This window comes from Macaca nemestrina, chromosome 9 (assembly GCF_043159975.1).
Source record: "Macaca nemestrina isolate mMacNem1 chromosome 9, mMacNem.hap1, whole genome shotgun sequence".
NCBI lineage: Eukaryota > Metazoa > Chordata > Mammalia > Primates > Cercopithecidae > Macaca > Macaca nemestrina.
This window is the reverse complement of record NC_092133.1, coordinates 64,704,406-64,731,864: the sequence shown is the minus strand read 5'-3', so window position 1 is coordinate 64,731,864 and position 27,459 is coordinate 64,704,406. Positions and strand designations below refer to the sequence as shown.

Below are 27,459 nucleotides of genomic sequence, written 5' to 3'. Positions count from 1 at the left end.
TCGCTCTGTCACCCAGGCTGGAGTGCGGTGGCCGGATCTCTGCTCAGTGCAAGCTCCGCTTCCCGGGTTTACGCCATTCTCCTGGCTCAGCCTCCCGAGTAGCTGGGACTACAGGCGCTCGCCACCTCGCCCGGCTAGTTTTTTTGTACTTTTTAGTAGAGACGGGCTTTCACCGTGTTAGCCAGGATGGTCTCGATCTCCTGACCTCGTGATCCGCCCGTCTCGGCCTCCCAAAGTGCTGGGATTACAGGCTTGAGCCACCGCGCCCGGCCCCAACTGCATTTTAAAAGTGTCATTCTTACAATCCTGAATGGATATTTATGTAGTATATTAATTGTAACTCATTTTCTTGTCAATATTTTTTCTTTTCTTTTTTTCTCTCTCTCTTCTTTTTTTTCTTTTTTTGAGATGGTCTTGCTCTATTGCCCAGGCTGGAGGGCAGTGGCGCGGTCTCAGCTCATGGTATCGTCTGCCTCCTGGGTTCAAGCAGTTCTCCTGTGTCAGCCTCCTATGTATCTGGGATTACAGGCATGCACCACTGTGCCCAGCTAATTTTTGTATTTTTGGTAAAGACAGGGTTTCATTATGTTTGACCAGGCTGGTTTCTTATTTTTTATTTAAAAAAAAAAAAAGAGAGTAGGTCTCACTTGTTCCCCAGGCTGGTCTTCAACTCATGACTTCAAGTGATCCTCCTGCCTTGGCCTCCCAAAGTGCTAGGATTACTGCGTGGGACCTTACTGCCCAGCCAAAAAAATTTTTTTTTGAGACGGAGTCTCGCTCTTGTTGCCTAGGCTGGAGTGCAATGGCGTGATCTCAGCTCGCTGCAAACTCCGCCTCCCAGGTTCAAGCGATTCTCCTGCCTCAGCCTCCCGAATAGCTGGGATTATAGGCACCTGCCACCATGCCCAGCTAATTTTTTGTATAGTTAGTAGAGATGGGGCTTCACTATGTTGGTCAGGCTGGTCTTGAACTCCTGATCTCAGTCGATCCACCTGCCTCGGCCTCCCAAAGTGCTGGGATTACAGGCATGAGTCACCACTTCCAGCCCCAGCTGACATTTTTAATACTGAGGAAGTCTGTACTTTGAAATAGGAAAATTGCAACTATCTTCATATCCAGGAGTGAATTATCATTTATCTTTAATTTAGTTTTTATTAGACTTATTTATGTATTTATATATGTATGTATGTATTTATTTGCGACAGGATGTCTTAAATTTTTTGTAGAGACAAGGTCTCTCTATATTGCCAAGGCTGGTCTCAAACTTCTGGGCTTAAGATGTTTGACCCACCTGCCTTGGCCTCCCAAAGTGCTTTGATTACTGGCATGAGCCACTGTGCCCTGCCTCTGCAATGAATTCTTCCTCACACAGTTTATTGCTCATGTATACAAAGAATCAAAATTAAATATGTGTAAGCCTAGCCAATACAGTGAAACTCCGTCTCTACTAAAAATACAAAAATTGTCCAGGCATGGTGGCGCAGACCTGTAATCCCAGCTACTGAGGAGGCTGAGGCAGGAGAATTGCTTGAACCCAGGAGGTAGAGGTTGCAGTGAGCCAAGATTGTGCCACTGTACTCCAGCCTGGGCGATAGAGTGAGACCCCATCTTAAAAAAAAAAAAAAAAATTAAATGTGTGTGGTTGCATGTGCCTGTAGTCCCAGTACTCTTGGGAGGCTGAGGTGGGAGGCTTGCTTGATCCCAAGCATTTGAGGCTGCGGTGAGCTGTGATTGTGCCACTGCACTCCAGCCTGGGCAACAGAGTGAGACTCTGTCTCCAAAAAAGAAAGAAAGAATTAGACCTGTGAACTTGTTGAGAGATTATAAAAAACTGGAAAGGAAGGAAATTATTTTCTTTTGTTGTCTAGATTGAGGATAAAATGGAGAAGAATGATATTACCCAGTGTCTTGGGGTGTTTTACAATGACCCTGCGTATCAGTGTCTGAACAGGATTCTTTTATTCCTTTAACCTCCTCCCTGTGCTGATGTGTGTTGTTTTGTTTCCTGATTTGCAGTCATTAGGTTACATATTCATATTAGATTTCACGCTCTATAGGGCTACATGCTGTGGGTTACAGTGTACCCTGGTTACAGTATACCCTACAAGGCATATAAAATTTGGAGTGAATTCCTGGAGTGCAACAGTGAACTATTATAGTAGTCTTTGGAATGTCCTCTATTTTTAATATATACAAGCCCCCTCAAAAAAATAAATCTGTTTTGGTGGCTTTTAATGTAATTTAATTTTTCTTTTTTGAAACAGAGTTTCACTCTTGTTGCCCAGGCTGGAGTTCAATGACATAATCTTGGCTTACTGCAACCTCTGCCTCCCAGGTTCAAGGCCAGATTCTCCTGCCTCAGTCTCCCAAGTAGCTCAAATTACAAGTGCCTGCCACCAAGCCCTAGTATGTTTTGTACAGATGGGGTTTCACTATGTTGACCAGGCTGGTCTCAACTTCCTGACCTCATGATCTGCCGGCTTCGGTCTCGCAAAGTGCTGGGATTACAGGAGTGAGCCACTGCACCCAACCTTTTTTTTTTTTTTTTTTTTAATGCTTTTAAGCATTTTATTCCAGGTACCTCTCCACTTTTTGTAGGTATAAGATAGTTTTTTAAAATTTTGCTTTTTTCGAAAATTTTTTTCATGTGTTTATTTATTTTGAGACGGAGTCTTGCTCTGTCGCCCAGGCTGGAGTGCAGTGGCATGATACCGGCTCACTGCAACCTCTGCCTCCCGGATTCAAGCAATTCTCCTGCCTCAGCCTCTCAAGTAGCTAGGACTACAGGCACATGCCACCACGCCTGGCTGATCTTTTGTGTTTTTAGTAGAGATGGAGTTTCACTGTGTTAGCCAGGATGGTCTCGATCTCCTGACCTGGTGATCTGCCCACTTCGGCCTCCCAAAGTATTGGAATTACAGGCGTGAGCCATTGCGCCCTGTCCATTTTTTAATTTTTTGAGATGTAGTTTTACTCTTGTCACCCAGGCTGGAGTGCAACGGTGCGATCTGGCTCACTGTAACCTTGGCCTTCCAGGTTCAAGCAATTCTCCTGCCTCAGCCTCCCGAGTAGCTGGGAGTATAGGTGCTCACCACCACACCTGGCTAATTTTTTTTTTTTTTTTTTTTGTATTTTTAGTAGAGACAGGGTTTCATCATGTTAGCCAGACTGGTCTCGAACTCCTGACCTCAGATGATCCACCCACTTTGGCCTCCCAAAGTGCTGGGATTACAGGCGTGAGCAGCCCCAGCTGTACCTAGCCCCTAAAATTTTGCTTTTTTAAACATAATTTTTCACAGATGATTAAGATATGTTATTGGACAAAACTATTACTTCTACTCCAACTTCTTATAAAAAGTGTGACATTACTTCCAAGGCATCAAAGACGTGTTTTTATTTTATATGTCTTTTATTTATGTATTTATTATTTTTTGAGATGGAGTCTTGCTCTGTTACCCAGGCTAGAGAGCAGTAGTGCGATCTTGGCTCACTGCAACCTCTGCCTCCTGGTTTCAACCTTAGCCTCCCAGGTAGCTGGGATTATAGGTGCGTGCCACCATGCTGGGCTAATTTTTGTATTTTTAGTAGTGACGAGGTTTCATCATGTTGGTCAGGCTGGTCTCATGGTGGCGCTTGCCTTTAGTCCCAGCAATTCAGGAGGCTGAGGCAGGAAGATTGCTTGGGCCCAGGAGGTAGAGGCTGCTGTAAGCTGTGATCACACCACTGCACTCCAGCCTGGGTGACAGAATAAGACCATGTCTCAAAAAAAAAAAAAAAAAAACTGTATTAAAAAAAGACGGCCGGGCGCGGTGGCTCAAGCCTGTAATCCCAGCACTTTGGGAGGCCGAGACGGGCGGATCACGAGGTCAGGAGATCGAGACCATCCTGGCTAACACAGTGAAACCCCGTCTCTACTAAAAATACAAAAACTTAGCCGGGCGAGGTGGCAGGCGCCTGTAGTCCCAGCTACTCGGGAGGCTGAGGCAGGAGAATGGCGTAAACCCGGGAGGCGGAGCTTGCAGTGAGCTGAGATCCGGCCACTGCACTCCAGCCTGGGTGACAGAGCGAGACTCCGTCTCAAAAAAAAAAAAAAAAAAAAAAGACAAAGGCCAGGTGCAGTGGCTCACGCCTGTAATCCCAGCACTTTGGGAGGCTGAGTCAGGCTGGTTGGTGTCAAATTCCTGGGCTCAAGCGATCCTCTCACCTTGGCCCCACAAAGTGCTCAGACTATTGGCATGAGCCACTGTGCCTGGTTGTACTTCTTATTTTAAATTAAAATTATTTTCCTCAAATTATAAGGAAGGAGTATATTTAAAATTTCTCCTTATCCCAATTTGTTTTGTTTTTTTGAGACAGAGTTTCACTGATTGCCCAGGCTGGAGTGCAGTGTCACAATCTTGGCTCACTGCAACCTCCGCCTCCCGGGTTCAAAAAGTTCTCCTGCTTCAGACTCCCTAGTAGCTTGGATTACAGGCACCTGCCACCACTTCCAGCTAATTTTTGTATTTTTAGTAGAGACAGAGTTTCATCATGTAGATCAGACTGCCTTAGCCTCCTGAGTACCTGGGATTACAGGCGCAGGACACCATGCCTGCCTAATTTTTGTATTTTTAGTAGAGACGAGGTTTCACCATATTGCCCAGGCTGATCTCAAACTCCTGACCTCAGGTGATCCACCTGCCTTGTCTTCCCAAAGTGCTGGGATTACAGGCATGAGCCACCAAGCAACGCCAGGATTCTTCTTAACAGAATGTTAGTACATTTAGATATCTGCTTATTGTGAGATACTTTTGGGATATATCTTTTGGATGTTAATAAGTACCTACAATTTTAATTACTGAGAAGGGCTGAAAAGGTTATTTGCAGTCTAAAATTTGAAATGAGCCTGGTGATTTACTTTCATATTTGATCAAAAGTTTGCTTGAAAAATTTGAAAGGGAACTTGAATTTAAATTGTTGAATAATGGAAGTAGTCATGTGTTTTTGAGAAGTCTGTATACTGCTTGTAGGATTAGTGACCGATGTTAATAAAGTAATAAAGATATCACTATATATAGATGTATCTATATCTATATTTTTTACTTGTCAGTTAGAAAGCTCAGAATATCACTGTATATAGATTACAACTGAGCCCTTTGTTTATCATTATTCCTAAAGTGTCCTAACAATGAAAATTTGCCCCCACACTTACAGAGTATTAATAGGTAATCTTTTTATTTGCTTGTTTTATTTAAAAGTCTCTTTATGTAAACAAACAAAACACATGTATCTGGGTAGGCCTCTGAAACCTGCCTTCATCCTTCCAGATAAGAGTAGATCATCTTCAGGGCCAGGCATGGTGGGTCACGCCTGTAATCCCAGCACTTTGGGAGACCGAGACGGGTGGATCACGAGGTCAGGAGTTTGAGACCAGCCTGGCCAACATGGTGAAACCCCGTTTCTACTAAAAATGCAAAAATTAGCTGGGCGTGGTGGCGGGCACCTGTAATCCCAGCTACTTGGGAGGCTGAGGCAGGAGAATCATTTGAACCTGGGAGGCGGAGAGTGCAGGGAGGCGGAGGTTGCAGGGAGCCCAGATCACACCACTGCACTCCAGCTGGGGCAACATGAATGAAACTCTGTCTCAAAAAAAAAAAAAAAAAGAGTAGATCATCTTTAGTGCAAACCTAGACCTTGCATATATTTCTATTGTTAATATTTTTTAGATTGCTATAGTTTAATATAATTTGCTATTATTATAAATAGAATTTGTTGTAATTTGTAGCTGTTTCTACAGTAGGTTTTATATTATATGGGGTGTGCTTATTTATATTATTTGGATATATTTTGTATTTTTAGTAGGTTTAGCTGTTTTATAGAAATTACTGGCCGGGCGCGGTGGCTCAAGCCTGTAATCCCAGCACTTTGGGAGGCCGAGACGGGTGGATCACGAGGTCAGGAGATCGAAACCATCCTGGCTAACACGGTGAAACCCCGTCTCTATTAAGAAATACAAAAAACTAGCCGGGCGAGGTGGCGGGCGCCTGTAGTCCCAGCTACTCGGGAGGCTGAGGCCGGAGAATGGCGTGAACCCGGGAGGCGGAGCTTGCAGTGAGCTGAGATCCGGCCACTGCACTCCAGCCTGGGCGACAGAGCGAGACTCCGTCTCAAAAAAAAAAAAAAAAAAAAAAAAAAAAAAAGAAATTACTATTCATGTAATCCCTTAAGCAAAATTATATCCCAAGTGATGGCACATTAATCTTTATCTGTGGTTGTCATGAAAATTTAGATTTAGGTAATTTTCTCTGTTTTAACAGCATTTTTCCTCTAAAAATAGGAGTATTTTCTGCATTGCGTGCTGTTCCTCAAAAAGAAGGATTCCTTGGATTGTATAAAGGAAATGGTGCAATGATGATTCGAATCTTTCCCTATGGTGCAATCCAGTTTATGGCATTTGAGCATTATAAAACGGTAGTGAAACTTTGATCTTTTCTCTTTTGCATTCTTGAATATTGTGCATGCTTGACCAGGCATTTGCTTTGGACATTTAAAAATATGTAAAAGTTTCATATTTTAAAATTTTAACTTTTTTTTTTTTTTTAATTTTTGAGACAGAGTCTCGCTGCCCAGGCTGGAGTACAGTGACACTATTTTGAAAGGCTCACTGCAACCTCCACCTCCTAGGTTCAAGCAGTTCTCCTGCCTCAGCCTCCTGAGTGGCTGGGATTACAGGCCTGTGCCACCATGCCTGGCCAATTCTTGTATTTTTAGTAGAGACAGGACTTTGCCATTTTAGCCAGGCTTGTCTCGAACTCCTGGCCTCCCAAAGTGTTGGTCTTGCAGGCATGAGCCATGATACCGGGCCAAAAAGTTACTTTTGATATAGCAATGCCTTTTTAAAGGAATAAGACTTGTGATAGCTTAAGCTCTTAAATATAAATTGTCTTTGGAGTTACTGATTCCAGAATTGTTAGTCAGTTATGAGTTATTTATTTATTTATTTTTTGAGACGGAGTTTCACTTTTGTTCCCTAGGCTGGAGTGCAATGACATGATCTTGGCTCACTGCAATCTCTGCCTCCTACATTCTTACAGGCATGCACCACCATGCCTGGCTAATTTTTTATTTTTAGTAGAGGTGGGGTTTCACCATGTTGGTCAGGCTGGTCTGGAACTCCTGATGTCACGTGATCCCCCGCCTTGGCCTCCCAAAGTCTTGGGATTACAGGCATAGCCACTGCACCCGGCCAAGTAAATTCTTTATGTTCACTCCTAATGAATGAAAGCTAGAGTATCTTTAAAGAAGATAATAAATCCATAAAATATTAATATATTTTTAATGTGTTTCCCTTCCCTCCTTCCCTCTATTCTATTCTATTCTATTCTATTCTATTCTATTCTATTCTATTCTATTCTATTCTTTCTTTCTTTTTTGAGATAGTTTCTCTGTCTCCTAGACTGGAGTGCAGTGATGTGGTCATGGCTTACTGCAGCCTCAACCTCATGGGCTCAAGCAGTTCTCCCACTTCAGCCTCCTAAGTAACTGGCACTAGAGGCATGTGCCACCACCCCCAGCTAATTTTTTTTTCTTTCTTTCTTTCTTTTTCAGTGGTGGAGAGGAGGCCTGGCTAATTTTTTTTTTTTTGAGACGGAGTCTGGCTCTGTCACCCAGGCTGGAGTGCAGTGGCGCGATCTCGGCTCACTGCAAGCTCCGCCTCCCGGGTTTACGCCATTCTCCGGCCTCAGCCTCCCGAGTAGCTGGGACTACAGGCGCCCGCCACCTCGCCCGGCTAGTTTTTTGTATTTTTTAGTAGAGACGGGGTTTCACTGTGTTAGCCAGGATGGTCTCGATCTCCTGACCTCGTGATCTGCCCGTCTCGGCCTCCCAAAGTGCTGGGATTACAGGCTTGAGCCACCGCGCCCGGCCTGGCTAATTTTTTAAAAAACATTTTGTAGAGGTGGGGTCTCACTGTGTTGCCCATGCTAATCTGGAACTCCTGGGCCCAAGCTATCCGTGGGCTCCAGCCTTTAGTGTGCTTTTTGTTACTCAATTGTAGGAGAGGAACACTGTGACTTTGGATTTTCTTATTAAATAAAATAGTGAAACTGGCTGGGCGCAGTGGCTCACACTTGTAATCATAGCACTTTGGGAGGCTGAGGTGGGAGGATCAGCTGAGGTCAGAAGTTCGAGACCAGCCTGACCAATATGGAGAAACCCCTTCTCTACTAAAAATACAAAATTAGCCAGATGTGGTGGCACATGCCTGTAATCTCAGCTACTCAGGAGGCTGAGGCAGGAGAATCGCTTGAACCCAGGATATGGAAGTTGCAGTGAGCCAAGATTGTGCCATTGCACTCCAGCCTGGGTGCATCACGAGGTCAGGAGATCGAGACCATCCTGGCTAACATGGTGGAACCCAGCTACTCAGGAGGCTGAGGCAGGAGAATGGTGTGAACCCAGGAGGCGGAGCTTGCAGTGAGTGGAGATCCCGCCACTGCACTCCAGCCTGGGCGACGGAGCCAGACTCCATCTCAAAAAAAAAAAAAAAAAAAGAACAAGCAGCAGAGATCGGAGCAACATTCTAAGCTAGTCAGCCAGAGAGAATTGATACCATTTGTATATCAGGACTTCATTGTCTATAGAGCATTAAAAAAAATAAAAATAAAAAATTAGGCCAGGTGTGGTGGCTTACGCCTATAATCCCAGCACTTTGGGAGGCCGAGGTGGGTGGATCACCTGAGGTCAGGAGTTCAAGACCAGCCTGACCAATATGGTGAAACCTCGTCTCTACTAAAAAATAAAAAATTAGCCAGGCGTAGTGGCATGTGGCTGTAGTCCCAGCTGCTTGAGAGGCTGAGGCAGGAGAATCTCTTGAACCTAGGAGGCGAAGGTTGCAGTGAGCTGAGATTGCACCACTGCAATCCAGCCTGGGACACAGAGCAAGACTCCGTCTCAAAAAAAAAAAAAAAAAAAAAAAAAGTAACAATTTATTCCTACTACCCTCAGTCACTTGTTAAGGGCCTGTGTTCCTTAATACACAGTATCATATATTTAGCAATTCTAAGCTAGTTTGCTTCTGCAGAAACACAAAAAATTAAAGCAGAGACTGCAGAGGAAACATCCCCTTTGCTGTGATATAATACTGCCAAGCTGTATTTAATTGTGCTCATTTCGTTCACATTTATTATTAATTTTCTTTTTATTAGTCCTGTAACTCTTGAAATAAATCTTCATTATTAAACAGTAAAATGGGCAGCATTTAAAAAATATCTCATTTAATTCAGTGTTCTTGTTTTCTAGTTAATTACTACGAAGCTGGGAATTTCGGGTCATGTGCACAGATTAATGGCTGGATCTATGGCAGGTAAGAGGAGTTAGGTATATTTTATTTCTGACAAATTAATTTTCTGTTAAAATACTTAATTTGGTTTAGATTATATGAGTGGCATTGAGGAAAGCACAGGTTGCAGGTGTCCTGTGACTTGTATTTTTTCCTGGGTGCATCCTCAAAAAAAGTTATGTATTAAAATAAAAAGTGTGACATTGATTTAGTAGCACACATTTGTTGTTTTTCTATATTCAGTTATATATATGAAATTACCATACGCCAACTGAAAAATAGTCCTTTTACAGTAGAGGATAAGGAGTAGTCTCAACTTATAACTATGTGAAAAGCTTGCATTCTCTTTGACAGTTCTACTTTTGGAAATGTTTAAAAATTTTAAAAAAATTTTTTGAAGGCTAGTCATGTAATACAGTGTGAATGGAGAAAAAACAAAGAAAACTGTAACTGATTGTGATCAGTGAGTTTTAAACATCACTGCACTTCACTTGGACCAGCCATTACTTTTCAAAATTTATCTTTTTTCTTTAAAAAAATTGTAACGAATTATGACTATAGTAATAACTACTCCTATACAGTAAAAATAGTTGCATTCCCTAGAGACAACCATGATTAGCAATTCCTTTCTTTCTCCTTTCCTTTCCTTCTCTTCCCTCTCTTCTTCCCTCTCCTCTCCCTTCTCTTATCCCCTCCCCTTCCCCTCCCCTTCCCCTCCCCTTCCCCTCCCCCTCCCCTCCCCTCCCCTCCCCTCCCCTCCCCTCCTCTCCTCTTCTCTTTTTTTGAGACAGGGTCTGGCTCTGTCTCCCAGGCTGGAGTACAGTGGCGTGATCACAACTCACTGCAGCCTTCACCTTCTAGGCTCAAGGCATCCTCCTCTCTCAGCCTCCCAAAAGTAGCTGGGACTACAGGCACATGGCACCATATCCAGCTAATTTTTGTATTTTCTTTTTTTTTTTTTTTTTTGAGACGGAGTCTCGCTCTGTCGCCCAGGCTGGAGTGCAGTGGCCGGATCTCGCTTATTGCAAGCTCCGCCTCCTGGGTTTACGCCATTCTCCTGCCTCAGCCTCCCGAGTAGCTGGGACTACAGACGCCCGCCACCTCGCCCGGCTAGTTTTTTGTATTTTTTAGTAGAGACGGGGTTTCATCGTGTTAGCCGGGATGGTCTCGATCTCCTGACCTCGTGATCCGCCCGTCTCGGCCTCCCAAAGTGCTGGGATTACAGGCTTGAGCCACCACGCCTGGCCCTTTTGTATTTTCTTTATTTTTATTTTTTAATTTTTTTGAGACCTAGTCTTGCTCTTACCCAGGCTGGAGCGCAGTGGTGTGATCTCAGCTCACTGCAAGCTCCGCCTCCCGGGTTCACGCCATTCTCCTGCCTCAGCCTCCCAGTAGCTGGGACTACAGGCCCCCGCCACCACGACCGGCTAATTTTTTGTATTTTTAGTAGAGATGGGGTTTTCCCGTGTTAGCCAGGATGGTCTCGATCTCTTGACCTCGTGATCTGCCTGCCTTGGCCTCCCAAAGTGCTGGGATTACAGGCGTGAGTCACTGCACCCGGCCAATTTTTGTATTTTCTGTAGAGACGGGCATTTGTCATGTTGCCCAGGCTGATCTCAAACTCCTCAAATTCTCACCTGGCCTATTTCTGTTTTTAAAATATTCTTTTTTTTTTTTTTTTTTTTTGAGACGGAGTCTCACTCTGTCCCCCTTGCTGGAGTGCAGTGGCCGGATCTCAGCTCACTGCAAGCTTCGCCTCCCGGGTTCAGGCCATTCTCCTGCCTCAGCCTCCCGAGTAGCTGGGACTACAGGCGCCCGCCACCTCGCCCGGCTAGTTTTTTTGTATTTTTTAGTAGAGATGGGGTTTCACTGTGTTAGCCAGGATGGTCTCGATCTCCTGACCTCGTGATCCACCCGTCTCGGCCTCCCAAAGTGCTGGGATTACAGGCTTGAGCCACTGCGCCCGGCCAATATTCTTTTTTTTTTTTTTTTTTTTTGAGACGGAGTCTGGCTCTGTCGCCCAGGCTGGAGTACAGTGGCCGGATCTCAGCTCACTGCAAGCTCCGCCTCCCGGGTTCACGCCATTCTCCTGCCTCAGCCTCCCGCGTAGCTGGGACTACAGGCGCCCGCCACCTCGCCCGGCTAATTTTTTTTTAGAGACGGGGTTTTTTAGTAGAGACGGGGTTTCACTGGGTTATCCAGGATGGTCTCGATCTCCTGACCTCATGATCCGCCCGTCTCGGCCTCCCAAAGTGCTGGGATTACAGGCTTGAGCCACCGCGCCCGGCCAGCCAATATTCATTTTTATGAGTTTGGGAGGTGGGACGTTAGTTCTTTTTCTTTGAGATATTGCTAATATTTTATTTCCCAGTTTTAGATTTGACCTTTGGTTCTATGATTTTTTTTAAAAAATCATTTAAGATTTTTTTCCCTATACAGACGTTTTACATGGCCAAACATGTTAGTTTTTTTCCTCTGTTAAACTTCTAAATTTTGTGTTGTGTGTAGAAATTCCCTCCCCATTCTAAGTTAAAGACATTTAGTCATGTTTTTCTTTTTCTTTTTCTTTTTTTTTTTGAGACAGAGTCTTACTATGTTGCCCAGGCTGGGGTGCAGTGGCACGATCTCAGCTCACTGCAACCTCTGACTCCCAGGTTCAAGCGATTCTTCTGCCTCAGCCCCCCAGTAGCTGGGATTACAGGCTCACGCCACCATGTCTGGCTGATTTTTGTATTTTTAGTAGAGATGGGGTTTCGCCACGTTGGCCAGGCTGGTCTCGAACTCCTGATTTCAGGTTATCCACCCGCTTTGGCCTCCCAAAGTGTAGGATTATAGGTGTGAACCACTGTGCCCAGCCCTAGTCATGTTTCTTTACTAAAACTATTTGTTTTGGCATGTTGATCTTATGTTTACTTTTATAGAGGGAGTGAGGGATGGATGGAATAAGTTTTACATATGACTTGTCAGTTGTGCCAACATTATTCACTCACATAACTTTTTTGCCAAAAAAAGGTTATTTTAGAGATGGAGTCTTGCTCTGTTGCCCAGGATGGCTTAAACTCCTGGATTCAAGTGATCTTCCTGCCTCAGCCTCCCAAAGTGCTGGGACTAGAGGCACACACTACTGCACCCATTTGAAAATTCAAATTTTGAGTCAAATTCTCCCAACATTCCTTTCCTTTCCTTTACCTTCCCTTCCCTTCCCTTTGCTTCCCTTCCCTCCGCTTCCCTTCCCTCCCCTCCCCTTCCTTTCACTTCCCTTCGCTTCCCTTCGCTTCCCTTCCCTCCCCTCCCCTCCCCTCTTTCCCTCCTCTCCCCTTCTCCTCTTTCTCTCCTTTTTCTCTCTTTCCTTTTTTTTTTTTTTTTTTTTTTTTGAGATAGGCTCTTGTTCTGTCACCCAGGCTGAGTGGTGGGATGAGTTTGCACTCAGCCTGGCTGATAGAACTCTTGACATATAATATTTGGACACTCGACATGGAGTCCACAGGACAACATTATTAGGTAAGCTCTATGATTTGTCTTCAGTTTACAGAAGAGCAATGTTAGAAAGTTTCCAAATTTTACGATGTGTTATTTTGTATATCACTTTTTTTTTTTTTTGAGATGGAGTCCCTCTCTGTTGCCCAGGCTGGAGTATAGTGGCACAGTCTTGGCTCACTGCAACCCTCGCCTCCTGGGTTCAAGCCATTCTTCAGCCTCAGCTTTCCGAGTAGCTGGGATTACAGGCACGTGCCACATGCCTGGCTAATTTTTGTATTTTTAGTAGAGACACGGGGTTTCACCATATTGGCCAGGCTGGTCTCGAACTCCTGATCTCAGGTGATTTGCCCACCTTGGCTCTCCAAAGTGCTGGGATTACAGGCAGGAGCCACCGCGCGCATCCTGTATATCGCTTTGCAATTCTCGTTTTTCTTGTTTTTTTTTTGAGACGGAGTCTCCCTCTGTTGCCCAGGCTGGAGTGCAGTGGTGGAATCTCAGCTCACTGCAACCTCTGCTTCCTGGGTTCATGAGATTCTTCTGCCTCAGCCTCCCGAGTAGTTGGGATTACGGGCATGTGCCACATGCCTGGCTAATTTTTGTATTTTTAGTAGAGACGGGGTTTCAATATGTTGGCCAGGCTGGTCTCAAACTCCTGACCTCAGATGATCTGCCTGCCTCGGCCTCCCAAAGTGCTGGATTACAGGTGTGAGTCTCCGCACCTGGCCTGGTTTCGAACTTCTGCCCTCAGGTGATCCACCCGCCTCAGCCTCCCAAAGTGTTAGGATTACAGGCGTGAGCCATGGTGCCTGGCCTATAATCAGGTTATAATCCTCCTGTTAAAAATTTAATTCAGGGCCAGGCATGGTAGCTCTTGCTTGTAATCCCAACACTTTGGGAGACCAAGGCGGGTGAATCACCTGAGGTCAGGAGTTTGAGACCAGCCTAGCCAACATGGTAAAACCCTGTCTGTGGTAAAAATAAATAAAATTAGCCAGGCATGGTGGTCGGCGCCTGTAATCCCAGCTATTTGGTAAGCTGAGGCAGGAGGATCGCTTGAACCTGGGAGGTAGAGGTTTCAGTGAGCCCAGATCTCGCCACTGCACTCCAGCCTTGGCAACAGAGCTAGACTTTGTATAAATTACAATTTATAGTTTTCTCCTGTGATTGAAATGCTTGAACTGGATCTTATGATTAATTTATGTCTGGTATCTTTGCTCCTCTACTTTTGATAAGGCTTCTAAATGTAACTTCGGAAATTTTATATTTGCTAAAGTAAAAAGTTGTGTTTTTTATGATCATTTTAACATAGCTTATTTTAAAGCTTTTTAAAAACTTTTTTCCTGTCCCTCGTCCTACAACTACAATCCAATACATACTAAATCTCAGTTGGCCAGCAAAAGGAAACCTATAGATTGAGATCAAGGTTTGTATTTTCTTTTTTTTGTTTCAAGTTTTTACCAAAGCTTGTATATAAGATTACTTTATTCCTGCATCTTCTCAATTGTTTCTTCCTTGTATTTGCCCTTTTCCTTTCCTACTTGGTGAGATTTGGCTTTCTGTTCAAGAATCTTTTTGCCATCTTTGTCCCGTTTTAGCCTAGTGAGAACCATCTTGCTGTGGTGAACGTCTACATGGACAGTTGTGCCATTAGCCTTTTCCCGTTGCACCCATTCATTGTAGATGACATGTTTCTTCCTGTAAGCTTGGACTACTTTGCCAATTTGCTGACTTTTATAGTGTCCTCATACAACCTGACCTTCATCAAAACCTTTCGGATAGGCGTGGATCACACATTGTACTTCTGTCTCAGCTCTTTGGAAAGAGGGGAAGACATAATCTTCCTGCTAATGTTGGAAGTTGCATTGAAATGCCTTTTGCAGTTCTTGCCTCGATTGGAAGTCACAGAGGGATTGAATTTCATTTTGGCTGCTCCTGCTTCGGTGATGGCTGCAGAAGGGAAGAGAAGGGTTTGTATTTTTAAGGAAGGTCTCCTTTCCCCACATATGTTTTAGTTGTCTGAAATCCATCTGGCTCTGCCAGTTTCCATGGAACTAAACGTGACAAGATAAAGAGTAGAGAAAAAAGAAGGAAAGTGTTACAACCTAGAAGTGATGAGCTGAGTTCCGCTTGTTGCGCTCTTTGGTCTGCTCCTACTTGATGTTCCAGTCCAAAGCTTGGTGGTTGAGTGGACAGAACACTTGCTGGGATCCTGCCTGGCCTCCATTACTCACCTTCCCTTTGACCATGGGCAGATCACCCAAAACCTCTGTAACTTGCCTCTATGTTTGTTAAAGTGGAGCTTGTGGTTTCTCTCGCTCTCTTTCCCACAACCCTCCTTTTTCCCAATCTTTCTCCTCTATCTCAGTTGTTCTGAGGGTCAGTGTAAAGAATTGCTGTAAAAACAGTCTGAGAGATCTGAAGTCCTCCATGAACACAAGGGAATGTTATTAATCCTTCCATACCAGTGCATGCTTTTAAGTCAGCAACCTGAATTCTTTATTCTCCTTTTCGTTTCATTTGTAATGTAGGGAATATTTTAGTTGTAAATAATGGTGATATTCAAAATATTTAACAACGACTATGGCAAAGGCAGTAGCCGATCACAGCAGAGGCTGGACATCTGCAATCAGATGACTGTACGGTATACTCCAAAGATTATTAGAACCACATGCTCACCGGACTTTGAGAATCTCAAAGAGGCTTGGAGGCACCTTTCCCAAATAAATTTTGTTTTCTTTTTTTCAGAGACAGGATTTTGCTCTGTTGCCCAGGCTGGAGTGCAGTGGTGAGATGCTAGTTCACTGCAACCTCTAACTCCTGGGCTCAAGCAGTCCTCCCCGCTCAGCCTCCTGGGTAGCTGGGACTGCAGGCACATGCCATCGTGCCTGGCTAATTTTAACTTTTTTTGTAGAGACAGAAAAAAAAAGAGGTTATGTGGCTCACACTGGTCTTGAACTCCTGACCTGAAGCATTCCTGCCATCTCAACCTCCCAAGTAGCTAGGACTACAGACACATGCCACTGCACCTGGCCTTCCAAATACTTTTATATTTAAAAGGGAATTCTAGCCGGACGCGGTGGCTCAAGCCTGTAATCTCAGCACTTTGGGAGGCCGAGACGGGTGGATCACGAGGTCAGGAGATCGAGACCATCCTGGCTAGCACGGTGAAACCCCGTCTCTACTAAAAAATACAAAAAACTAGCCGGGTGAGTTGGCGGGCGCCTGTAGTCTCAGCTACTCAGGAGGCTGAGGCAGGAGAATGGTGTGAACCCGGGAGGCGGAGCTTGCAGTGAGCTGAGATCCGGCCACTGCACTCCAGCCCGGGTGGCAGAGCGAGACTCGGTCTCAAAAAAAAAAAAAAAAAAGGGGAATTCTAGGTTGGGCACAGTGACAAAATGAGACTGTCTCAAAAAAAAAAAAAAAAAAGAAAAAAGAAAAAGTTAAAAAAAAAAAAAGGGGGAATTCTATCTCCCTTGAGCTCTGATCCAGAATTCAAAAGCAACAAGCTTCCTACATGTTTGGAAAAATTGCTCTTCTGAGCTGGTAGTCCAATTCTTGAATTTTTGAAAATTGGAATGTAGGTAAGTCCCAATTAATAGAATTTGAGTCCTGATTTGTGGGAGTGGGGGAGTGGCATGATGCTTAGACCTCTACTCTTAAGCCCTTTGGGTTTTTGACTTACATTGTACAGGTATTAGAGATCTGTGATTTCTATGTGAGAATCCTGTACAAAAGGCATATACTCTATAAACCCAGTTCTTTGGGAGGCTAAGGAGGGAGGATTACTTGAGCTCAGGAATTCAAGACCAGCCTGGGCAACACAATGAGACCCCATTTCCTCAAAAATAAAAATAAAGGCAGGGCACGATGGGTAATCCCATAACTTTGGGAGGCCAAGGTGGGGTAGATCATGAGAGCAGGCGTTCAAGACCAGCCTGGCCAACATGGTGAAACTCCATCTCTACTAAAAATACAAAAATTAGCCGGGTGTCTTGGTGCACGCCTATAATCCCAACTACTTGGGAGGCTGAGGCAGGAGAATTGCTTGAACCTGGGAGGTGGAGTTTTCAATGAGCCGAGATCACATCACTGCATTCCAGCTTGGGTAACAGAACAAGACTCCATCTCGGGGAAAAAAAAAAAATGTTAGAAGTAAGAAGAAAAAGATGTACAGTTATTCTTTTGTGTTATAATGGTTTCTATTGTGGCTCATGAGTGTCATAACTGAATTTTTTCTACCTAGAACCTACTCTAAGAACATAATTTTAGTTGTCATACTCATCAGAGATTGCACACAACTATCGACAGGTGTATTTTGGTTGTTCATAACTGATATTTAGTCAACCTCAAAGTAGTAACGTGTTTCCAAGGGACAAACTATTGTAGAATTGGACTTCCTTGGACTCCTACTCCAGACCAATTTGCTTAGCTTTGTGGCTTAGCTTTTGTATCTATGATGCTTGGAGCCCTTCTTTTGTCTAAAGTATGTATTTAGAATCTATGTATTTTTGTTATACTTTAATCTCTTTGAATATGTACATGGACTCTGGATGCTGCTCCCACTATGTCAGCCTCAGATGGAGATGGAGGGTGGTGAGAAGCCATCTTTGAAAACAAATCTACTACCGTATTCATTGAGAAGTTGCAGAAAAGGATGAATTGATGAGGGTCTGTAAATGTCCTGTATTATGCAATTTCTAATATTGATTTCTTCTTTCCTTTTACTCTCTCTTTGTAATGTTAGTTCCTTTTTTAAGAAATCCTTTGTAGCTGGGTGGGGTGATGCACACCTGTGATCCCAGCAACTTGGGAGGCTGAGGTAGGAGGAACATTTGAGCCCAGGAGTTTGAGGCTGCAGTGTGCAGTGATCACACCACTGCATTCCAGCCTGGGTGACAGAGCGAGACACCATCTCAACAAAAAGAAGAAAAAAAGTGTTTTGTGTTTCTTTCTGGAATGCAATAAATAATTCATATTTACCATACTTTCTAAATATGATCCCTAATGTAATTGCTGGTTAAAATATATTCTCAGGTTTCCCATAACTCCTGGGATTCTAGACTATAGAGACAGTAAGATGATGAGAATTTAGAGAAAAAAGTCTGACTTTGTTTAGATTCATCTTTATGTCCTCAGTTTCTTGACTTAAGGGAGGGAAAGAGAAGAGTTTGCACATTCATAAAAATTGAAAGCAAGTCTCAGCTTGATTGAGTCTCATTGCTTCCTGGTAGGTAAAGATATTCTACTATTTGTATTGGATTGTAGTTGTAAACTGAGGGAAGAAGAAAGCTGTTACCATCACTATTCAAGGTAAGTAGTTTCTGATTTGCCTTATTTGTTCATCGAGGGCTTTTTTGGCCTTCTTAAAAGAACTGTTAGATAGAATAGTAAGGAGTGTGTGAATGGAGAAAAGAGGCCCAATGGGAGACTGTAGCTTCATGAATTGAAAACCTCAGTCACCCTCTGAATGATTGTTATGGATGTCAGTCTGAATACTAGCACCAGGCAAGCTGAATTCCCACGTTGTTACATATTCTTCTTCAGTAATTCTCTGATTGTGCTTCCCTTTTAATTCAAATTTGTAAGCTTTGATATGCAGGAAACAGATTGGGGGCAAGGGGATGCAAGAAGAGGAGACAAATAAATTGGTTCTCAAAGGAAAGGATAAAAAAGTACATAGTTTCAATAGAATACACTGGAGAATAATAGCTAACACTTATATGTAACCTTTACTATGTACCAGGAATTATTTTAAGCATTTACATATGTTAGCTCACCTAATCTTTACAAAACCCTGATTTAGGTACCCACTTATTATAATACCCATTTGACAGAAAACAGAATTGAAACCCAGATTAAGTAACTTGATCAGGGTCGTATATCTAGTTAGTGGTAGAGTCTAATTTGAAGCAAGGAGGTACACTCTAGAGTTTATACTCTTCTCTTTTTTTTTGAGACATAGTCTCACTCTGTTGTCTAGGCTGGAGTGCAGTGGCATGATCTTGGCTCACTGCAGTCTCCGCCTCCCAGGTTCAAGGATTCCCTGCCTCAACCTTCTGAGTAGCTGGGATTACAGGTACCCACCATCACGCCTGGCTAATTTTTTTTTTTTTTTTGAGACGGCGTCTTGCTGTGTCACCCAGGCTGGAGTGCAGTGGCGTTATCTCGGCTCACTGCAAGCTCAGTCTCCCAGGTTCATGCTATTTTCCTACCTCGCCTCCCCAGTTTTTGGTAGAGACAGGGTTTCATTGTGTTAACCAGGCTCGATCTCCTGACCTTGTGATCCACCCGTGTCGGCTTCCCAAAGTGCTGGGATTACAGGCGTGAGCCACCGTGTCTGTCCCTAGAGTACATACTTTTTTAACTTTTGACCATTTTGGTCAATTTTGATTATAAGTAAAAAGTTAATAGTTTATTATTATTATTATTTTTTGAGACAGAGTCTGGCCCTGTCACCCAGGCTGGAGTGCAGTGGTATGATCTTGGCTCACTGCAACCTCTACCTTCCAGGTTCAAGGATTCTCCTGTCTCAGCCTCCCGAGAAGAGTAGCTGAGAATACAGGTGCCCACCACCACACCTGGCTAATTTTTGTATTTTTAGTAGAGACGGGGTTTCACCATATTGGCCAGGCTGGTCTGGAACTTCTGACCTCAAGTGATCCTCCTACCTCAGTCTCCCAAAGTGCTGGGATTATAGGCGTGAGCCACTGCACCCGGCCTATTTTTTAAATGAATACAAAGTTTTGCTATGTTGCCCAGGCTGTTCTCAAACTTTTGGACTCAAGTGATCCATTTACCTCAGCCTCCCAAAGTGCTGGGATTAAAAGGATTGAGCCATGGTACCCACCCACTTCCTTTACCTTTACAAATTTCTGGATATTCTTGTTTCCTACCAATTCATTATTTAACCACTACATTAACTCCCACAGTGACCTCCCCTCCCCTCCCCTCCCCCTCCCCCTCCCCTCCCCCTCCCCCTCCCCCCTCCCCTCCCCCTCCCCTCCCCTCCCCCTCCCCTCCCCTCCCCCTCCCCTCCCCTCCCCTCCCCCTCCCCTGCCCCCTCCCCCTCTCCCCTCCCCTGCCCCCTCCCCTGCCCCTCCTCTCCCCTCCCCTCTCCTTCCCTTCCCTTCCCTTCCTTTCCTTTCCTTTTTAGATGCAGCTTTACTCTTGTCACCCAGGCTGGAGTGCAATGGCACGATCTCGGCTCACTGTAACCTACGCCTCCTGGGTTCAAGTGATTCTCTTGCCTCAGCCTCCCAAGTTGCTGGATTACACGTGCTCGCTACCATACCCGGCTAATTTTTGTATTTTTAGTAGAGATGGGGTTTCACCATCTTGGCCAGGCTGGTCTTCAACTCCTGACCTCAGGTGATCTGTCCATCTCAGCCTCCCAAAGTGCTGGGACTACAGGCGTGAGCATGCCCAGCTCCCACAGTGATTTGCTATTAAACCTCCTTTTCCTTTGTTTTCTTTCCTTTTCTTTTCTTTTTTCTTTCTTTTCTTTTCTTTTTTCTTTCTTTTCTTTCTTTCTCTCTTTCTCTCTCTCCTTTCCTTCCTTCCTTCCTTCCTTTCTTCTCTCTTCTCTCTTCTTTTCTTTTCTTTCATGGACTCTCACTCTGTTGCCAGGCTGGACTGTAGTGGCGCCATCTTGGCATACTGCAACCTCTGCCTCCTGGGCTCAAGTGATTCTCCTGCCTCACTACAGGCATGTGCCGCCACGCCCAGCTAATTTTTGTATTATTAATAGAGACTGGGTTTCACCGTGTTGGCCAGGATGGTCTCGATCTCTTGACCAATCAACCCGCCTTGGCCTCCCAAAGTGCTGGGATTACAGGCGTGAGCCACCACGCCTGGCCTATTAAACCCCTTTCAGCCAGTAACCAGAAAACTTGGAACATGGGAAAAGGAATTAAGAAATGGAGTTGGGCTGGGTGTAGATTACTTATAATACCTAATATAATGTAAATGCTATGTATATATTTGTTATACTATATGGTTTAGGAAACAGTGACCAAAAAATCTGTACATGTTCAGTACAGATGCAACCATTGTAGACCTCACTACATTTTCCATCAATGGTTGCTTGAATCCGTGGATGTGGAAACCATGGATCAGGAGGACCTACTGTGTTTCCTTTCTGATGTCTTAACTGGGAATACATAAATAGTAGAATAATTGTTTTAAAAAAAATCTCATGATTCCCTTATACTGTACACTGTACCATTTTGGTGCTGACAGTATAACTTCACAGTGAGAACTTGAAAATATTTTTTGCAAACTGACCCTTCACTTACTAGGTTGTTTTTGCATCTAATGATATGGTATAATTCTATCAGTAATATCACCTTTGATTTTATTGGGTTTTCACCATTGCCATAATATTTAGAATAATACTAATGATAGAGGAATATATGTATACATCAAATTTTTTTTTTACCTTTAAGTTTCTACTTTCTTTTCAGGTATGACAGCAGTTATCTGTACTTACCCTCTTGACATGGTTAGGGTCCGCCTAGCATTCCAGGTGAAAGGGGAACACACCTATACAGGAATTATTCATGCATTCAAAACAATTTATGCACAGGTATTTCATATTTACCTTCCTCATCTATAACATGCCCTTTTATACTTAGGAAAATATTTTGAATGTCATATAAATAATTATTCTTTTACTTATTGATGTTAATAACAATAATTATGAAAGCACATCTTTGTGTTTCAGGGTGGATCCCAGAATAATTTTTCTGTTATAAAGTGTGATTTTGTTCTTTGATGTTTATGATAATGAGCACAATGTAATCTCACTTGCAATTTTCCTTCACTCAAAAGGAAGGTGGTTTCTTTGGATTTTACAGAGGTCTGATGCCTACTATTTTAGGAATGGCTCCATATGCAGGTATGTTTCAAATTTGCCAGAATCCTAATTTGCATGTTTAAAATTTGTTACCTTTTTTTTCTTTTTTTTTCTGAAATGGTAATATAAAAAGATGCTGTCTGTTAAGTACTTTTAATAGGAAATGATTTATGCATGGTCACATAATAGTAATGTCTTGGATATAAAGATGACTATTTGTATATGATAAGTAGAAAATTATTTTACATCTTTTTCTTAATATCTGAGCCAGCTGTAGTCTTATTAACACACACTTACGTTAGATGATGTTAAACATTTAGTTTTTATGAACATGTTAATTAAAAATAGGAGTTGAGCCGGGCGCGGTGGCTCACGCCTGTAATCCCAGCACTTTGGGAGGCCGAGGCGGGCGGATCACAAGGTCAGGAGATCGAGACCACGGTGAAACCCCGTCTCTACTAAAAATACAAAAAATTAGCCGGGCGCGGTTGTGGGCGCCTGTAGTCCCAGCTACTCGGGAGGCTGAGGCAGGAGAATGGCGTGAACCCGGGAGGCGGAGCTTGCAGTGAGCCGAGATCGCGCCACTGCACTCCAGCCTGGGCGACAGAGCGAGACTCCGTCTCAAAAAAAAAAAAAAAAAAAAAAAAAAAAGGAGTTGAAAAGTGGTTTTTGTCTCATTATAAATAATGAAGACTTATGGGAAATTTTGACAATATAGAAAAGTAGAAAGAAGAAAAATAAGGATACCTGTAGTTCTCTAGTCTCCATTATTACCTTGTTTTTTTTTTTTTTTTTTTTTTTTTTTTTTTTTTTTTTTTTTTTTTTTTTTTGAGGCCGAGTCTCCCTCTGTCGCCCAGGCTGGAGTGCAGTGGCGCGATCTCGGCTCACTGCAAGCTCCGCCTCCCGGGTTCCCGCCATTCTCCTGCCTCAGCCTCCCGAGTAGCTGGGACTACAGGCGCCGCCACCACGCCCGGCTAATTTTTTTGTATTTTTAGTAGAGACGGGGTTTCATTGTGTTAGCCAGGATGGTCTCGATCTCCTGACCTCGTGATCCGCCCGTCTCGGCCTCCCAAAGTGCTGGGATTACAGGCTTGAGCCACCGCGCCCGGCCTATTACCTTGTTTACAGTCCTGTGTTTTTTTTTTTTTTTTTTTTTTTTTTGAGACGGAGTCTCGCTCTGTCACCCAGGCTGGAGTGCAGTGGCCGGATCTCAGCTCACTGCAAGCTCCGCCTCCGGGGTTTACGCCATTCTCCTGCCTCATCCTCCCGAGTAGCTGGGACTACAGGCGCCCGCCATCTCGCCCGGCTAGTTTTTTGTATTTTTTAGTAGAGACGGGGTTTCACCGTGTTAGCCAGGATGGTCTCGATCTCCTGACCTCGTGATCCACCCGTCTCGGCCTCCCAAAGTGCTGGGATTACAGGCTTGAGCCACCGCGCCCGGCCGTTTTTTTTTTTTTTTGAGGCGGAGTTTTGCTCTTGTTGCCCAAGCTGGAGTGCAATGGCGTGATCTCAGCTCACCGCAACCTCTGCCTGCTGGGTTCAAGCGATTCTCTTGCCCATGGTCAGGCTGGTCTCGAACTCCTGACCTCAGGTGATCTACCTGCCTTGGCCTCCCAAAGTGCTGGGATTATAGGTGTGAGCCACTGTGCCCGGCAGTCCTGTTTTTTTTTTAAACTAAACTTTTTATTTTGAGGTAATTGTGGATTTACATACAGTTGTGTTACAAGACAAAGTTGCAGCCAGTTTAGTTTAAACATCTCAGTTGGCTTTATTTGCAATTCTAGAATTGGGCAATACTTCATTTCATAAAAATAGAGTAAGAGTTGGAAAGACTAGACCCGAAGGAGTTGATTTTATATAGAGAAAGGGTTGAAGAAAGCAGAAACAATGAACAAGCAGGTTGCTCAGTTCAAAGTTACTATCCTTGTAAGTTGGGGACAGGAAGAATAAAATAGAAAAATCACTAGTTAACTTCAGGTTATATTAGGCTACCTTTTTTGTGTAAGTATTAAAGCAAAAGGAGCCGAGTGTGGTGGCTCAAGCCTGTAATCCCAGCACTTTTGGAGGCCAAGGCGGGTGGATCACCTGAAGTCACGAGTTCGAGACTGGCCTGGCCAACATGGTGAAACCCTGTCTCTACTAAAAATACAAAAATTAGCTGGCTTGGTGGCGTGTGCCTGTAATCCCAGCTACTCGGGAGGTTGAGGCAGGAGAATCATTTGAACCCAGGAGGCGGAGGTTGTGGTGAGCCAAGATCCCGCCACTGCACTCTAGCCTGGGCAAAAGAGTGAGACTCCATTTATAAATCAGTCAGTCAATCAATCAATCAAGCAGAGAGAAGTTTACTATCAAGCTTATTCAAGATTGAAACTGGCCTGTTAGAGAAAGTAGCTGTCACTTCTTTCTCCTAATTTCTCAGGAGGTCAGGTAACAACTAGTTTTAGTTTGGTAGTATGGAACTTAAGCATGGGTGACTCTGTTTTGATTTTTAGTCTGGTCTGTTAGGGCCTAGTGTAGGAGCTTCGTCCAAAAGAATGGACACTCTCCTGGGTGACAGAGTGAGACCTTGTCTCTAAAAATCAAACAAACAAAAAAGCAACAAGGGCCGGGTGCGGTGACTCATGCCTGTAATCCCAGCACTTTGTGAGGCCAAGGCAGGCAGATCACCTGAGGTCAGGAGTTTGAGACCAGCCTGACCAACATGGAAAAATCCCATCTCTACTAAAAATATAAAATTAGCCGGGCGTGGTTGCACATGCCTGTAATCCCAGCTACTTGGGAGGCTGATGCAGGAAAATTGCTTGAACCCAGAAGGCGGAGGTTGCAGTGAGCCGAGATCGTACCATTGCACTCCAGCCTGGGTGACAAGAATAAAACTATGTTTCCAAAAAAAAAAAAAAAAGTATCTTCTTTTCCCAGTCATCTTAAAAAAATAACATAATGCAGAGTTGTTGTTTTTTTTTTCTTTTTTTCTTTGACATAGAGTCTTGCTGTGTTGCCCAGGCTGGAGTGCAGTGGTGCAATCATAGCTGAGTGCAGTGGTGCAATCATGGCTCACTACAGCCTTGACCTCCCTTGGCTCAGGTTATCCTCCCACATCAGTGGCCTGAGTAACTGGGACTACAGACATGTAACACACTGCATCTACCTCCTTTTAAAAATTTTTTGCAGTGATGAGTTCTCACTATATTACCCAGGCTGGTCTCAAACTCTGGAGCTTGAGCAGTCCTCCCACCTTAGCCTCCATTAGTGTTAGGATTAGAAGGATGAGCTGCCTGGGCTAGGGCAGTTTCACAATGAGTCTTTATATTTGGTAAGAGAAATCCCTTATGAATCTTTTTTTTTTTTTTGAGACAGAGTCTCGCTGTTGCACAGGCTGGAGTACAGTGTTGTAATCTCGGCTCACTGCATCCTCTGCCTCCTGGGTTCAAGCAATTCTCTTGTCTCAGCCTCCTGAGTAGCTGGGACTACAGGCGCACACCAACACACCCGGCTAATATTTGTATTTTTTGTAGAGATGGGGTTTCACCATGTTGGCCAGGCTGGTCTCAAACTCCTGACCTTGTGATCCGCCCGCCTCAGCCTCCCAAAGTGCTGGGATTACAGGCATGAGCCACTGAGCCTGGCCAATTCAATAAACATCACAATATCTCGAGTAAGGCTTAGTTGGGAGGAATGCTTGAATTTCATATCTATTTACTTTTTTCCCCTCCCTGAATTTCATTCCTAATTTTATTAATAAATAATGATTCTAGTAAAATCATGTAATGTTTAACAAGCACTATCTGCATACTATTTTTATTAGATTCTGCGTGTTTTGTGAATTAACATAAACGCTTCTGTCATGGTCACAATTCTTCCTTGAAGACAAACTTAGACACTTAATTAAAATAAAAATGCTTTTTCACTTCTTAATTTTTGCCTGTATCTTACATTATCACCATCACTGTTTTTTTGTTTTGTTTTGTTTTGTGTTTGAGATGGAGTTTCGCTCTTGTTGCCCAGGCTGGAGTGCAACGGTGTGATCTCGGCTCACTGCAAACTCCGCCTCCTGGGTTCAAATGATTCTCCTGCCTCAGCCTCCTAAGTAGCTGGGATTACAGGCATGCACCACCACACCCGACTAATTGTGTATTTTTAGTAGAGACGTGGTTTCTCCATGTTGGTCAGGCTGGTCTGGAACTCCTGACCTCAGGTAATCCGCCCACCTCAGCCTCCCAAAGTGTTGGGATTACAGGCGTGAGCCACCGTGCCTGGCCATCATTGTTATTTTAAATGTAAGTTGTCACATTTCCTTGTAATTAATAGTCATGAATTTAATGTTTCTCATGTGAAACCTTGGAAAACGTTATTTTTTTCACATATAAAGTGGCATTATATCCACTATAGCCTCCGTCAGTGCAGTAAACTGCAGTGGTGCATGAAAACCAAAGCTATAATTTTTTATTGGTGGTAATTTCGTCATCTTTCGGCTATTTATGTACACAAATCTTTCTATTTTAAATTAAGCCAAACACCAGAAATTAGGAAATGTGTTTATTATTTAAGAATGGTGTCTTTTTCACAGCTCATGTTACGTTAAGCATCATGGTGAATTTATTATTTTTTTTCAGGTGTTTCATTTTTTACTTTTGGTACCTTAAAGAGTGTTGGTCTTTCCCATGCTCCTACCCTTCTTGGCAGACCTTCGTCAGACAATCCTAATGTCTTAGTGTTGAAAACTCACGTAAACTTACTTTGTGGTGGTGTTGCTGGAGCAATAGCGCAGACAATATCGTAAGTTTCTTCACCAACTTAATTTAATCAAATTATGGTTACCCAATCCTGATTTTCAACATTGGTTAATCATTTATTTTTTCTAATAGATTATTCAAAAAGAGGATCCCTTGCAAAATATAAGTATCAATTTAATACATTTTTCCAGATGTATGTGCACTTTAAGCATATTATAAATAATTACATGTTCGGATGGAGTAGTGCTGCCTGTTGTCTCAACTACTTGGGAGACTGTGGCAGGAGGATTGCTTGAGCCCAGGAGTTTGAGGCCAGTCTGGGAGATATAGCGAGACCTTGCCCCTAAGAAAAAAAGACAGAGGGCGGGTGCAGTGGCTCACGCCTGTAATCCCAGCAGTTTGGAAGGCCGAGGCTGGTTGGTTGGATCACGAGGTCAAGAGACCATCTGGCCAACATGGTGAAAACCCGTCTTTACTGAAAACACAAAAATTAGCCGGGTGGGCCGGGCGCAGTGGCTCAAGCCTGTAATCCCAGCACTTTGGGAGGCCGAGACGGGCGGATCATGAGGTCAGGAGATCGAGACCATCCTGGCTAACACGGTGAAACCCCGTCTCTACTAAAAAATACAAAAAACTAGCCGGGTGAAGTGGCGGGTGCCTGTAGTCCCAGCTACTGGGGAGGCTGAGGCAGGAGAATGGTGTGAACCCGAGAGGAGGAGCTTGCAGTGAGCTGAGATCCGGCCACTGCACTCCAGCCTGGGTGACAGAGCAAGACTCCGTCTCAAAAAAAAAAAAAAAAAAAAAAAAAATTAGCCGGGTGTGGTGGCGGCCCCCTGTAATCCCAGCTACTTGGGAGGTCAAGGCAGAGAATTGCTTGAACCTGGGAGGTGGAGGTTGCAGTGAGCCAAGATTGCATTACTGCACTCCAGCCTGGGCGACAGAGTGAGACTCCGTCTCAAAAAAAAAAAAAAAGGCCGGGTGCGGTGGCTCAAGCCTGTAATCCCAGCACTTTGGGAGGCCGAGACGGGCGGATCACGAGGTCAGGAGATCGAGACCATCCTGGCTAACACGGT

At 43.9% G+C, this 27,459-nt stretch overlaps 1 protein-coding gene and 1 pseudogene across 4 annotated transcripts in view; one reads left to right on the top strand and one right to left on the bottom strand.

Annotated features, from left to right (window-relative positions):
• The window catches only part of LOC105466119 (solute carrier family 25 member 16), a 121,148-nt gene that overhangs the window by 10,870 nt on the left and 82,819 nt on the right, over nt 1–27,459 (top strand). For all 4 annotated transcript variants that reach the window (XM_071069631.1, XM_071069632.1, XM_071069634.1 and 1 more), the window contains exons 3-7: nt 6,317–6,450; nt 9,280–9,343; nt 21,262–21,383; nt 21,629–21,695; nt 26,267–26,429. In XM_071069631.1, the coding sequence (XP_070925732.1) occupies nt 6,317–6,450; nt 9,280–9,343; nt 21,262–21,383; nt 21,629–21,695; nt 26,267–26,429 (550 nt within the window). The remainder of the gene's footprint in view (nt 1–6,316; nt 6,451–9,279; nt 9,344–21,261; nt 21,384–21,628; nt 21,696–26,266; nt 26,430–27,459) is intronic.
• Nucleotides 14,281–14,720, bottom strand: LOC112423901 (large ribosomal subunit protein uL24 pseudogene; annotated as a pseudogene).